Here is a 15,146-nt window from a genome sequence, read left to right as displayed (position 1 = left end):
ATTTTGATCTGCCTTTCTGTACCTTCGTTTACTCCAAAATTGAGTACTAGCAATTAAATCGCTCGTGGAATGCACATTGCAGATTTCCCACGTCTATCCATTTATCGTTAGCTTCCTTTGTAAACTGTAGAAGGCTCGGATTTGGGTTGTAACCAGAATCTGTTTTCCAGCGTCTTTAGCAACCAAAATCTTTAGACCTCCAGTTCTTTATTTCGTTTTGCTTTTAATAGATGTCGCTGTTGCGCCTTTTGCAAATTATTTTTAGTGTTCACTATTAATAATAAAAGCAAATTCCAATAAGCAAAGTCAATAACATTGTATGTTATTGACTTGTTGTTATATGTTATTGAGTTGTTAACATATTATGTTAACAACTTTAGTATATATGAGATTGTGATTTGACAAAATATATTTATGATGTGGTGGCGTCTGAATGAACTGTTACATAAGAAAAAAATTAAAAATTGGCACAGTTAATAATAATTTGGAAAACATTTGCAATTTGCTGTGTGACGTTTTTATTACTTAACTGGTTCGGTAAATGAATCACAAAAGTATCTCAATTAGTGTAAAAAGGAGATAAATCTTAATACAGTAAATGAATAATATTTTAAAAATAGGAAAGATAAGTGTACTTGAGATAACATTTACACCATGCTATTATCCGCAATTACTACACTGGCAAATTTGAAACCATTATTGTATGTATTAGCAGCTGATTACTAGGTATTGCTTTTATTGATGACAGTTTACGGGATAAAAGATTTTAAATACAGAGATTTAGTTAATGCGTACTTTAGTCAAAATTGCTACGTTGTGAGGACTAGTATTTTTGTCAACGTTATGCAATTAGTGTATGGAAAAAGGCTGCATGACTTGTACACACTTCTAAAATATAGGCCAAACTGACAACAGGTGTATGTTCTCAAAAAATTTGATGTTTACAATTATTTATTAAAATCAGCTACAATAAGTGCTTTCAGCATGTCACATGCCATCTTCAGAGCTTCCTATAAAGGACATTAAGAGAAATTTTTGACTAAATGACTAAAAACTTATCTTATAGAATAGAAGGTTATAAATGTCTCATGGAAGAGTAAATGTCGACACAAAACATATTAAAAAATATTAGAAGGACAAAGCCTCTGTTAAAGGGTGAAAATCCTTTTAAACTAATACAATTCACATTTCAATGTGTTTGGCGGCCTAGTGGATCCAGGAACCGCTGTTATAGTATTTTTACTACAAAAGCGATATTACGTAGGTCAAAATTTTTGACGTAAGAGAACTGTCAAAACGTTAGAATGTGACTTTTCATTATTTCCATGTTTATAATAAACATTCTGGTAAATTCGAAGCTCAATTCATGAAATTTTGCCATCATTTTCATTAATTTATTACACGGTGCGTTGTCTTGATGAAACAGCACTTTATTTTTCTTCAAATGGGGCCAGTTTTAAGCGATTTCGTCCTTCAAACGACCCAATATTGCAATGTAATAGTCGCTGTGAATGGGTTTTTTCTTTTCAAGGTAGTCGATAAATATTATACCATGCTCATCCCAAAATACTGACGCCATAACCTTGCCAGCCGACCATTGCTTCTTTCCACACTTCGGAGTCGGTTTATCACGTGCAGTGGACCCGGCAGACTGTCGATTGGACTCTGGTGTGAAATGATGGAGCCATGTTTCATCCGTTGTAATACATTGACGCTAAAATTCGGCTTTATTACGATTTAATAGCTTCAAATTCTTCTCAGAAACACCAATTCGTTGTTCGTTTTGAGCGCCTGTGAGCTCTCGCGGCACCCATTTTGCACAGAGCTTTCGTATACCCAAATATTCATGCACAATATTCCTTTCATATCTTTACAGTCTCAGCTTTCTCAAACAACTTCACTTTAGGGCCATCAAAAATTATTTTGTGGACTTTTTGATGTTTTCATCGGTAACAGCCTCTTTGGGGCGTCCACTGCATGCATCATCCTCGGTGCTTATCTCGCCTCGTTTAAACTTAGCAAACTATTTCTCAACGGTTGATTTTCCTGGTGCAGAGTCCGAATATTGTTTATCAATCCAAGCTTTGGCTTCAACAGTATTTTTTCGTCAAAAAGCTATCACGTATTAAGGTACGAAATTCCTTTTTATCCATTTTTTTTAAAACTAACATAAGTTGCTTCACTCAAAATGCTATATCTCATAAACTAATAGTTCGACAACTGTCAAATTTATAAAAGCATCTTTTGAACGTTAGGGCTGACTAAAAATCATATGGATTTAATACCAGTAGCGCCATCTATGTGTCAGCCTACGAACTTTTCAGCCCGCCGATTATAGTTAATTTTGTAATGCAAGGCAGGAGAAAATACAGTAGCTGACACTTGCTTGCCACTTATCTGATTTTTTTTTAAAACTATAATTGTACTATTTGCTTTCTTATTAAAGTAAAAATATTGAAGTTCAATGTAATAAGATAAACTAATGGAAAATTTTGTAATAAACTAAGGACACTGTGGAGTCGATAGTTCTTCATCAAGGTTCTGTTTATGAATCGAATTATTGAGCAATAACCCGTAGGAAGTGTTGTGAACTTATTTGATAATTGTTGTTAATCTATGGGGTCTACGGCCTTGAATGTAGAATGACAGATGAGCGATGGACAAAAAGGTGATTGGAATGGTGACCAAGGGAAAACAAGAGAAGCGTCTGTAGACCACATACATGATGGACTGGCGATTTAAGAAGGCTAAATAAAAACTAGATGAGAGCGGCGCAAAGTAGACCGGGTTGGAAACACGAGGAGGGGGCCTATGTTCAGCAGTTGACTTCTGGAGCTAGATGCTGAGTGGAAAAATATTTTAGCAAGATTAAAGTAGCCCTAAAAGTCTATAACTAACTAAATTTTACAAAATAAAATTACTGTCTCATGGATGAAATAATATAGTTAAATTTTTAATGCAAGGCAGGAGAAAATACAGTAGCTGACACTTGCTTGCCACTTATCTGATTTTTTTTAACTATAATAATTGTACTATATTTGCTTTCTTATTAAAGAAAAAATCTTGAAGTTCAATGTAATAAGATAAACTAATGGAAAATTTTGTAATAAACCAAGGACACTGTTGAGTCAATGGTATTCTTCATCAAGGTTCTGTTTATGAATCGGATTATTAGGCAATAACCCGTAGGAAGTGTTGTCAACTTAATTGATAATTCTTGTTAATCTATGAGGTCTACGGCCTTGCACGTCTAAAGTGTAACAGACGAAGACGAGGTTATTGATTTTTAATAATTATATAAAACTTTGGTCGTTAACATTATCCGATTTACATAACATGTACGAAAAGTAATCGAACTCACTTATCACATCACAAATTTTAAGGAAGTGGTTACGATTAGATCAGGTGGGAAAAGGTTTAATACATTTGTAAAAAACGCATGAGAGTTGAGAGATTTCTACTTTCCAAAATAAAAAGAAATTTTTAAATACACACAAAAAATCAAAAATTTACGAATTGTAGTATCTTTGTTTATGCGCTCTTCATTTAAAATTTCGCTACCTTGCTAATACATTTTGATCCTGTATCTGAATACCTGACGATGTACAGTCAAATTGAGCACCAATAATTTTTTTTCGTTCCATTCAGCCGTTTTTCCTAATTGCCGTTACAAGAACCTGTATTTGGAATCTCTTATTTCTATTTTTTGAATCTCTACTTTTTGCCTTGGGACTTGTCTTTGATTTGAGAGACTTGAAGATTTGAGGAAGATTCGAGAATCCTTACAATCTCTGCCAGGAGGACTCCCTATGAGAAAATTATAAAAAGAGTAACCTCCCCTCCCAAAAATAGAAGTTACACAGTTAACGGGGATTAAAATAACAGTGATCCCATGACTTATCGTACAAATTGGTGTCTAAGAATGAAATAGGGCCATAAAAGATTTCCTAAGAAAACTTTCTATGAAAAGCTCCATGTGTTTTTCATCGAAAACCAGAAAAACATAATGGAAAGCTGCTAAGGCCAAAGAACTCTAAATCCAAATGCGTGTTGGTTGGTGTTTCTTCCACAAACCAAAAGAAAGGATATCAAGATTCGTCATCTTGATGCAAGTAAAACAGAGTGTTGTAAGGGTAAGGGATGGTAGCGAGGAGAAATTATTTATATGTATTTAATTAGAAAGCTAATTGCTTTTATCTAGAGCACAGAACTGCTTGGTGAAAGGTCAAGTTCTGGTAAAGTCGAACGAGAGAATTAAGAGATTCGTTAATATTCATATTCAGCTGAGCGGTGTAATCACCTATTGCTCAAGGTGTGAAATTCTATGAACAAGGGATCTACCTGTTTTATGAAATGATCCCTTGTGTATATAATTTCACACCTCGATCAATAGCATTCCGCTGAACTGAATATTAATAAGTATCTTAGTTTTCTTGTTTGTTAGACTTAATACAAACAAGAAATAATCAACATACTAGAAGAAAAAAAAGAGGACACCAAGCAAAGAGGAGGGTATTGGGGAACACTAGAGTGTATTGAAAACAAGAAGAATTGAGGGGGCCAGACGTAAAAGGGTTTAAGTACAGTTTTGATAGTTCTGAGTTAATCAGCTTCAAAGTTGTTTGAGTTTTATAAATTCTAGGAGTCATTAAACTAAAATATGTCTAATGTACATTGTACTATAAAATGATAAAAATATAAGGGTATAATATTATTATTCTTACTATATCCTTCCTTGTTTTCAATTATTAAAAAAGATACTTGAATCGGTACATGGTGTCGATAAATGTTACTCGTAAAACGGTTCAAGTGCAGATATTAACTACATATTACTAATAATTTTTGTCCCAGCTGTTATCCACAGTGTAACTACAACTGGCACGTTGCATAATACTTAATTAGTCTTCAGAATTGGTCACAAATCTAATATTTACTTACTTGAAATTAATCCTGTATTAACATGTGTTTACACATTACAGAATACTAAAAATAGTTTTGTGGTAAAATGGTTCAAGCGCACTTAAACTCGTTTATCACTATTTGTTTTTACAGAGTATTAAAAATAGTTTTGTGGTAAAACGGTTCCAGCGCATGGTTAAACCTGTTTACTACCAAAGCAAACTGCAATTGTTTTCAGTGAACTAAATATAATGGCGATAGATGACGACTGTAGGGCGAAATATGCTTAAATCGTTTTACCACCAAGCTCGAATACCATTTAAGTATGCGAATCTGTACTTAGAGTAAAATTTTAAAAATGTGCACTTAAACCCTTTTACTTCTAACCCCCTCAATTATTTTATCGAACATCCACTCGACCAAAGGAGGGAATTTATTATTTTATTTGACAATAAAGCCACAATTTAAGGTTGACACTAATTTACTTGACGTTTCGACTTCCACTTCGGAAATAAAGATAAAAAGAATACAAGATAATCCACACAATAATCACAAAGGAGATATAATATGAGAAAACGCAATTTAATACAATAAAGGGACGAAGTTAAAAATAAATATGATACTTTTCACCTACACATGACACATTATATTAAAAGAGATCGCTGGCAACAAAACAGAAGTCTAGAAGACAGACGCAGACATTTCTGAATTATTTAAAGAAGAAAGAATAGATTACCGTACAATTTGATTACAGAGAACCGAGAGATTGATTAGAGATTGAACTCCTTAAAGTGTAGTCTCATGATTATTTCCTGTTTGTCCATCAAGTAAAGAGATATTTTCTATTTTGATTTTCTCTATACAATGATGAGTGCGCTAATAACCGGTAAAGTAGCGCTAAAGATGGAAAACATAATACATTGCGAATCAGAAAGACATGAAACTAGTGGAGATGGAAATGATCGTTATAAACGTATAAATTAACATTACATTACATAGTTTTCCACCTTTAGACGTATCAGGAGTACTGTCACTGTGACAGTAGAATTTTATAAAATACTCCTGTCACAGACGTCTAAAAGTGGGAAAGTATGTAATGTAATGTTAATTTTTCTATTCTCATACTATCAAATAGGATGTCACTACCTGTATCATAATGAACTTCATAATGAACTTCATTATGATACAGATTTTCATTAAAATACAGATTTTTAACCAATAGAATCGCGATATGGCATTTGCGATAAAGGTGTTACACGCGCAGTGACCAATGGTGAGTCAAAAAGATACGCTTTGACAATTCTCAATATGTAAACAAACTGTCAAACTACTTAATTTGTTTGTGTTACAAAATTAATAAATTTGACTATATTTTTTGTTGTGAATGATCATAGAAAAAATAGTGTATACAACTTTCATTTAATTATCATTATGAAGCTCGTACTTTATACGAAAGTCGCAGCATACGGCTCGTTTCGTATTCCTCATACTCGCTTCATAATGACCATCACTAAATGCTCGTTGCATAATATACTATTATACGTTTGTGATGATCATTAATGTATTATGTTTTCCATCTTTTGCGCTATTTTGCCGGTTATTAGCGCGCTCATTACTGTATAAGTTCTACGAACAATGGGCTGGTTGAAAATAGCTAAAAAATTTGAAGAAAGGTCCAATAACATTTACCCGATTGTAAAAATTTTAATAATTAATAGTGGGACCAAATCAGACATGGTTCAATACGAACATACATAATATTATGTTCACATCAAGAACTGAAATATTGCTACTATATTTATTCACAAAATATACAGTTAGTCCAGTCAGGTTAGACGAATAACAGGCCTAACCTTGCATTAGGAGCTGCCCCAAATTTTATTTTTTTAATCTTTAGGGGGGGTCAATTGTAGTGTAAATTTAAATTTTTCTTGATACTTGATTTTAAACGAGAACCGTTTTTGCTCACTATCTCCGCCATTTTCAACTTTTCGACAAAAAGTATACAACCAAAATTGTTGAAAATATAATTTTCTATCATATCTACTCTTACAATTTTTTCGTGCCATCGATATTTTCCGAGTTATAGCGGAAAATAGTGACAGTTATATATAAATAGAGCATAACTATTGAATTATCTCGTTTATTGTTAGTTTTACGATAAAAATGTTTGTATACAAAATAGATAGAATTGAATTCTACACAATTTTAGTTTCTTTCATTTTTTTGCTAAAGTTAATATTTAAGGTAGTATGTATGCGATAATGGCGCGAGCGTAAGACCTGATTGATTTTGTAGCAATTGTTTTTGTTCAATATCTACACCATTTTCAACTTAAATTGTTCAAAATATGATTTCCTAAAATTTATTTTTAACAATTTTTTTCATGCGGTTGATATTTTCAGAGTTAAGTGGGAAAATAGTAAAAAGTGGTGGGGGGAGCATAATTACTGAATTGAATCTTTTTTCCGAGCTGCCCCAAATTTTATAATTCTATCCTTTAGGGGAGATCAATAGTAGTGTAAATTTAAAATCTCGACTGAATTCCGCGGTTGCATTAGCCGCAATATTGATTTTAAATGAGAACCGTTGTTGCTTAATATCTCCGCCATTTTCAACTTTTCGACAAAAACGGTAGGAACTAAAATTGTTGGAAACGCAATTTCCTACAATTTGTTTTCCACAATTTTTTTATGCGATCAATATTCTCCGAGTTAAGGAGGAAAATAGTGGAAGCGGAGGGGAAGCATAATTATTGAATTGTCTCATTTATTATTAACTTTACGACATAATTGTACATAAACAAAAATAAAGAGAATTATATTTTATACAATTTTTGAAACTTCCAATGAAACACCAACCAAACTAAGTACATAAAAGACATAAATAATAACTTATATGCATTAAGTTCACTTAATTTTATTAACTAGCGGGTTTTATTGGTTGAATTTGTCTGTCGATAATTAAGTTTCATGTCAGCTAACATGTATATAATATTTCAACATTTTTTTTAAATTTTGGACCCCGTTGGGGGGAATTTTCCCATCCCCCCTCTTAGACCCGCCACTGGTTCTCTCGAAAAATTGTAGTAAATCGTAATTGCAACAATTTCAGTCCTTACACTTTTTGTCGAAAAGTTGAGAATGGGGAAGATATTGAACAAAAACAATTGCTTTAAAATCAATCAGGTCTTACGCTCGCGCCTTTACCGCATACGTACTACCTTAAATATTGATTTTATGAAAAAAATGAAAGAGATCAAAATTGTACAAAATTTAATTCTCTTCATTTTTTTATAGGCTAAAATTTGTTGTAAAGGTAATAATAAACGAGATAATTCAATAAATCAATAATTATGCTTTAACTGTCACTGTTTTTCCCCATAACTCAAAAAATATGGACCACACGAAAAAAATTATAATAAACGAAATTATAGAAAATTGTATTTTCAACAATTTCAGTTTGTATATTTTTTGTCGAAAAGTTGAAAATGGCAGAGATATTGAACAGAAACTGTTCTCGTTTAAAATCAAGATGGCGGCTAACGCAACGGTCAAATTTAGTCGAGATTTCAAATTTTACTACTATTGACCCTCCCTAAAGATTAGAAAAATAAAATTTGGCGCAGCTCCTAATGCAAGGTCAAATGGTATCCCGACTGGGCTAAGTATTTTGGTACGGCTATTAGTACGTTCTTTAAGGTAAAATATTGCAAAATCTCTAAATTTTAAAGAACCGCTTGGATTGACATGAAATTTGGCATACACATAGCTAACAAGTCAAAGAAAAAAAGTGATATTGTGCCGATATGTGCTTTTGCCCTGGGGGTGGTTTTCACCCCCTCTTGGGGGTGAAAAAATATTCGTCCAAAGAAAGTCAGGAAATGGATAAACTGGCTAATTTTAAGTAATTTTTGTTCTATAGAGTTTTTTCACTAAGTCAATACTTTTCGAGTTATTTGGTAGTGAATATGTTCATTTTTTCAACAAAATAACCACGCTTTTAGACGGTTTTTCGCAAATAACTCAAATAGTAGGTATTTTGTCGAAAAAACATTCTGAGCAAAAATATAGCCCGTAAAATTTTTTTAAAAAATGGTGTATATATCACGTCTCTACACCTAGTAGAAGCAGAGTTATAGCTAATGAAAAATAGGTTCATATTCGTCAAATTCCAAATGGAATACTTTAACGTGAAATAACCAAAAATAAAGCACATTTCGGGGAAAACTCATTACAACTTATTTAGAGTGTTTAAAAAAAGCTTCATTTTTTTTATAAAAAAAATTTCTAGCATCAAAATTAAACAAGTTACGCTCAAAATAAAGTTAGTCCCTTTTGGTTTTGGTAAAAAAAATGAGAAAATCACCCCCTAATAGTATCTTAAATGAACTTAATCGTTACGACTTCACAAGTTTCTTGACTCGTGTATATATTGTTTATATGATCTGTAAGTTTCATCGGTTCAAAGTCCTTATTATTGAAAGGGCTGTAGTTAAAATGGGTTGAACGAGTCACTAATCACGAATGTATGCAAATTTAGAAACACCAAATCTTAATCAATTTTTGTCTAACAGAAAAACAAAAAAATACATGATATTCAGAAAAGCAAATCTGACTTTTTTTGTTATTCGAGATTTTTGGTATCTCTAACAATTTTTAAGTTATTTTGAAAAAAAGCATATTTTTCAAAATTTAAATTTTTAAAAATATTATTTTGAACCCAAATTTTTTCAAAAATAAGCACTTTAAATCGATGAAACTTACAGATCATATAAACACAACATAAGTAAAATAATTTGTGGAGCGGTAACGATTAATTTCATTTAAGTTGCTAATTAGGGGGTGGTCTTCCCGATTTTTTTTTGCAAAAACAAAAGGGACCAACTTTATTTTGAACGTAACTTGCTTAAATTTAATGCTAGAAACTTTTTGTAAAAACAGAAATAAAGCTTTTTTTAAACACTTTAAAAAAAGTTACAATGGGTTTACCCCAAAGAGTGCTTAATTTTTTGGATATTTCACGTCGAAATATTCTATTTGAAATTTGGTGAATATGAATCTATTTTTCATTGGCTATAACTCTGGTTCTACGAGATCTACAGTACACCATTTTTTTAACTTTTTTATAAGCTATATTTTTGTTAAGAACGTTTTTTTCGACAAAATACTTACTTTTTGAGTTATTTGCGAAAAACCGTCTAAAAATGTGGTTATTTTGTTGAAAAATGAACATATTCACTCGCAAATAACTCGAAAAGTGTTGACTTGGCGAAAAAGCTCTATAGAACAAAAGTTACTTAAAATTAGTCAGTTTACCCATTTCCGGACTTATTTTTGACATATATTTTTTCACCCCCAAGAGGGGGTGAATCTCACCCCCAGGGCAAAAGCACACATCGGTACAATATCACTTTTTTTCTTTGACATGTAAGCTATACGTATGCCAAATTTCATGTCAATCCAAGCGGTTCTTTAAAATTTAGAGCAAAAACCGTGAAAGAATGGACTATATGAAAATACTTCCTGTAGTTAAATAATAATTATTATATATAATAATTATTATTGTATTTTGTAGACAATGACTTATATGTAATTTTTAAATTAATAGTGTGTTTTGTTTTATCTCTTTGATATGCGAAAAATGTTTTAAAAATAAAACAAACAACTTACGGTGACTCCCTCTGGCGGGGTTTTGCTAACCATGGAAATAACGGCTACATTTAAAATATTTCTTAATCCATACGCTAAAACATTTACACTAAAGAGCAGAAGGTACTGCACATGCCTCTTTCCAAAAAATTGTTCTGAAACAAAAAGAAAACATTCGTTTGTATTTATATCTTACACAGTATCATTTACATTTTTAGATTTTTATCAACATCTCTCCTTATCCCCATTCCCATATTTTTATTAACTCCTACATCTTTATTTTCTGCTCAATAGGCCTTGTAGGCTTCGAGCGTATAGTTCACTGTTTACAGTAATACATTACTATTACTAATACTTAATATTTTAACATTAAATAATTTTATTTTATTTATTGTCTGGTTGGGCCGTATACGTTTACTATTCTTATCCATTCACCTCTGTTATTCGCTATTTCTTTCCAGTCAAGAACTCCAATACCTCCATCTTCTACAACACTGTCATACACCTACTCCTTGGGCACTCTTTGTTCCTTTTTCCTATTGGTTGTTTGCCAAGACCATTTTTGACCAAGACCATTTCTATGCTTATACAGTAGGAAAAATGAAAGATTACCCATGAACGAACATAATGTATTTTTCTGTCACCGTGTCACAAAAAAAATTGGCCAACGCAAGTACATGTAATACTTATATAAGCTGTTCTTATAGTACTGGTACTAGTTCATTATTTTCTGAAACTTAGAAAAGATGTGTTTAATATGATCGCTCATGGGTAATCTTTCATTTTTCCTACTATACATCTTTTGTAAAATGTTATCTTGCACTTGTACCTCCCCAATTTGATTTCGTAACACCCATGTTTCACTCACATGAGTTAGAATTATAACAGTTTTGTACAGTCTTTTTGTCCCTTCCAGATACATATTTTGACTTGAAGTCTCAGAAATAAGTCGGTATTTATTGTTTCCTTTCATTATTCGAGCTTTTAATTCGTTAATATTTTGACTATACGTCATCTATTCGTGAATTTCGGATAGTTATTCTGTTTTTCATCGTTACTACTCAGATACCTCCTTCTGGCTCGATTTACCATATGCTGACCCCCCAAATGACGTTATAAAATTCATGCTAACTAGGTACCTAGTATGAATACATATAATTATTATTTTAGCGATATTTAACTTTTTGACGCCGAATAAATGTTTAACAAGGTCAATGTTTATTTAGTCACAAAACGTGGAATTCTCGAACTTATTGGATATCTAGAATGATTAAAAATTAAATCAAATTGTAAATAATTCGTCGATTTAATGAACAACATTACAGGAATTGATATAGAAAAAATTAATGAATAAAAACAAATCAGAGGTCTTAGGTCAAAAATTAAAATGACGAAAGTATTGTGAATAATATCAGAATTATGCGATGCACCTATAATTTCCCGGTGCTGCTCAAAATCCCGACAGCCAAAATCCCGACGGCCAAAACACCGACAAGCCAGAATCCCGACACGCCAGAATCCCGGCAGGCCAAAATCCCGACATGCAACAATCCTCGCATAAGTAAAAATTCCGACTTTTGTTTAATACTTTTAATACAAAATACTTTTGTTTGGTAACAAAAAATAAAAAACAGATGGCCATAAACAAAAAACAAGAAATAAATCTAATTATATGTTAAAAAGAAACTTATCAAACCTCTCGGGATTCTGGCCTGTCGGGATTTTGGCCTGTCGGGATTTTGGCTGTCGGGATTTTGGGGTAGACCCATAATTTCCACACGGTAATAGTTGCTTTACCAATACCCAAGAGATTAGATGTCGGATTGGAAAGGCAAAAAGTACATTCTTGACTATGAGCTCTGTGTTCAAGAGCCATGACTTCACCCTATAGACAAAAATAAGGCTCCTTAAGGCACGGCGCAAATTGAACCTAAGCGAGATACAACTGCGCCAGCGGGACAGGTGACCCGTGCATTTATTTTTCTTGCACACCGCATATTGAACACAAGCCAACCCAACCGTTGGCCATCGACGTGGCGAATAGAGACGGGCAAAATCAGTGCCGACATGTAACGGTTACTTTTGATACCGGTTCTGATCCTTGTGCTGAATTGAGTAGGCAACTTAATATCGGTATTTCCGTACTTGTAACTAGTAACGTTTTAAAAATATCTTACACGTCCCTAGTAGTCGTAGCGGTATGACTTTCGAAAACATCGAATTTGATCATAAGCGGGTGCATAAAAAGATATCTTACACGGAGTATTTTAATTCTGCGCATAATATCTACATATTTAAAATAATCTCTCCCCTGCTGTTCGACTATAACTCATATTCCTCAATTTACTGCTCGAATCACAATCACTTACAATTACTGCAGGAACGCAATAATTTACAATTACTGCAGGACATAATTCATAATCCCTCCGCTACTGATCGGTCATAAAAAATAACACTATCTGCATATTTCGTTTCTAATTTTTAAGCATAAAAAAATGATGTAATAAACAAAAATGTAATATGTCGACAAGTTGAGTTTGAGGGTAATACGATATTTTTATCGATCACGGTTTTAAGTAACATGAATCATTTTTCACCTTATTTTTCTAATAATGTAATTTTGTAAAGGCATAACTTTGATTATTAATTTCGTATCGCCGCTTATTTAGTCTACCAAAAGTTATCAGAATTTAATGACAAAGACAACGCAGTTTTCACTCGGGGTGTTGACTATGCTAATACTTTTATTTATCACAATAAATTAATTGTGCTTAGGTACCATCCGTATTCATTTCAGATACTTCCATCTCGCAAACAAAAACACATAAAACGCGGCCCAAGAAAACTGTACGCCGTACGCCGATGACAAACGTTCCCAAGCGAGACCTGCGAACGCATGAATTGATAGTAGGATGCGCAATACTGTCTACGCAGTTCGCCGACGCAGGTTGTGTCTCGCTTAGGTTCAATTTGTGCCTTAATGTTACGTGTATTCAGTGCTTCTATACGGAGTAGAAACGTGGATGTTGAAGGCGGAAACCCTATCAAAACTTCAGGCTTTTGAGCTATGATTGTACAGAAGGATCCTGAAGATACCATGGACAGACAAAGTCGCCAATGAAGAAGTGCTACGGCGGATGAACACAACCGCAGATTTGGTCAACATCATGAAGGGCCGTAAACTGCAGTAGTTGGGACATAATGAGAAATCAAGGCAGATACGAGCTACTCCAATGCATTTTGCAAGGTAAAATTGAAAGATAAAGGCCCCCAGGACGAAGAAGAATATCCTGGCTTGCTCACCTGATAGCATGGCATAGGAAGACCTCAACACAACTATTCCGTATAGCAACCAACAAAATCATCATAGCCAGAATGATCGCCAACGTTCGGAACGGACAGGCACCCTAAGAAAAAGAATAGTTACTCTTATTAACTATTACATTGGAATGGTGAACTATTGGGTATCGACGTTAAACATGACCAAACCATCTTAACCTAGGCTCTCTGAATTTGACAGCATCAAGACTTCCCGTAATAACTGTTTAAATTTCTAAATTTTTAACTGCTCAACATTAGGTTCCATACATCATACTTGGTCTTATAGCTGTTTTATAGAATTTCTTTTTCAGCTTCATTGGAATTTTCTGTCACATAACATACCACTCGCTTCCTTCCACTTCATCAATTTCCCCATTGCTTTGTAAAGCCAATCCTCGGTACTTAAAACTATAGCACGACCAAATTCACTTTGTATTCGAGATTTGGATACGCACTGGTATTAACTTCGATTTTTCGTTTCCAAATTTTTTGAATTTTATTTTGGTAACGTCTCGCCAAGTACCAAGTATTACCATGCAGAAATAAAATAAAATTCGGAAAATATGGAAAAACCGAACATCAACAACAGTGCGCATCCAAATCTCAAATACAAACTGAATTTGGTCGTGCTGTACATATCACTTTGCACAATAATTTCAGCATCCAAAGATATCATTTTGTTTGTAATAACTCCATCTTTAAATGAACATTCCAAGTACTATGTTTTTGTCCTACTGAATTTTAAACTTTTTTCCTTAAGAGCTTGTCTCTATTGTTCCAGTTTTTGTACTAATCCTCTTTCATACTAACACTAAGCATACATTAAGCTCCAGAGTATGTTACCTTGTAGTTTCGCTATCATCTGATCCAATACTAATGAGGATAAATAAGAACTAAGCACCAAGCCTTGGCGCAATCCTACTTTCACATGAAATTTATCAGTCTCTCCCACACCTGTCCTAACACTGGTTGATACTAGCTCATACATGTCTCTCACACTGTTTATATATTCACCGGGGACTTCTTTCTTATTTGAGTGCCCACCACAAATCTCTCGAGCAGGTCTATCATAAGCTTTCTCAAGATTAATGAATAACGTATCAATCAGTGTTTACCTCTTTATTCCTGTATTTTTCTATCAATTGCCTAATATCAAAAGCCAACTGATTATTGGATATTCCTCGGAAGCATGACCAATGTTTAATTGTCAATTTGAAATATCATATTTAAAAAACTAATTCTCCTTGTAAAACTAGTTCTCCTTGTATGGTATTT

At 33.2% G+C, this 15,146-nt stretch overlaps 1 protein-coding gene across 1 annotated transcript in view; it reads right to left on the bottom strand.

Moving 5' to 3' along the window:
* LOC126882015 (putative inorganic phosphate cotransporter) overlaps positions 1-15,146 on the bottom strand; it is a 177,266-nt gene that overhangs the window by 26,238 nt on the left and 135,882 nt on the right. Inside the window, exon 3 of the mRNA XM_050646785.1 lies at positions 10,572-10,705. Within this exon, the coding sequence (XP_050502742.1) occupies positions 10,572-10,705 (134 nt within the window). The remainder of the gene's footprint in view (positions 1-10,571; positions 10,706-15,146) is intronic.

Source organism: Diabrotica virgifera, chromosome 3, assembly GCF_917563875.1.
Source record: "Diabrotica virgifera virgifera chromosome 3, PGI_DIABVI_V3a".
NCBI classification, from domain to species: domain Eukaryota; kingdom Metazoa; phylum Arthropoda; class Insecta; order Coleoptera; family Chrysomelidae; genus Diabrotica; species Diabrotica virgifera.
Note: the sequence above shows the minus strand (reverse complement) of the source record. Positions and strands in the feature narration are given on the sequence as shown.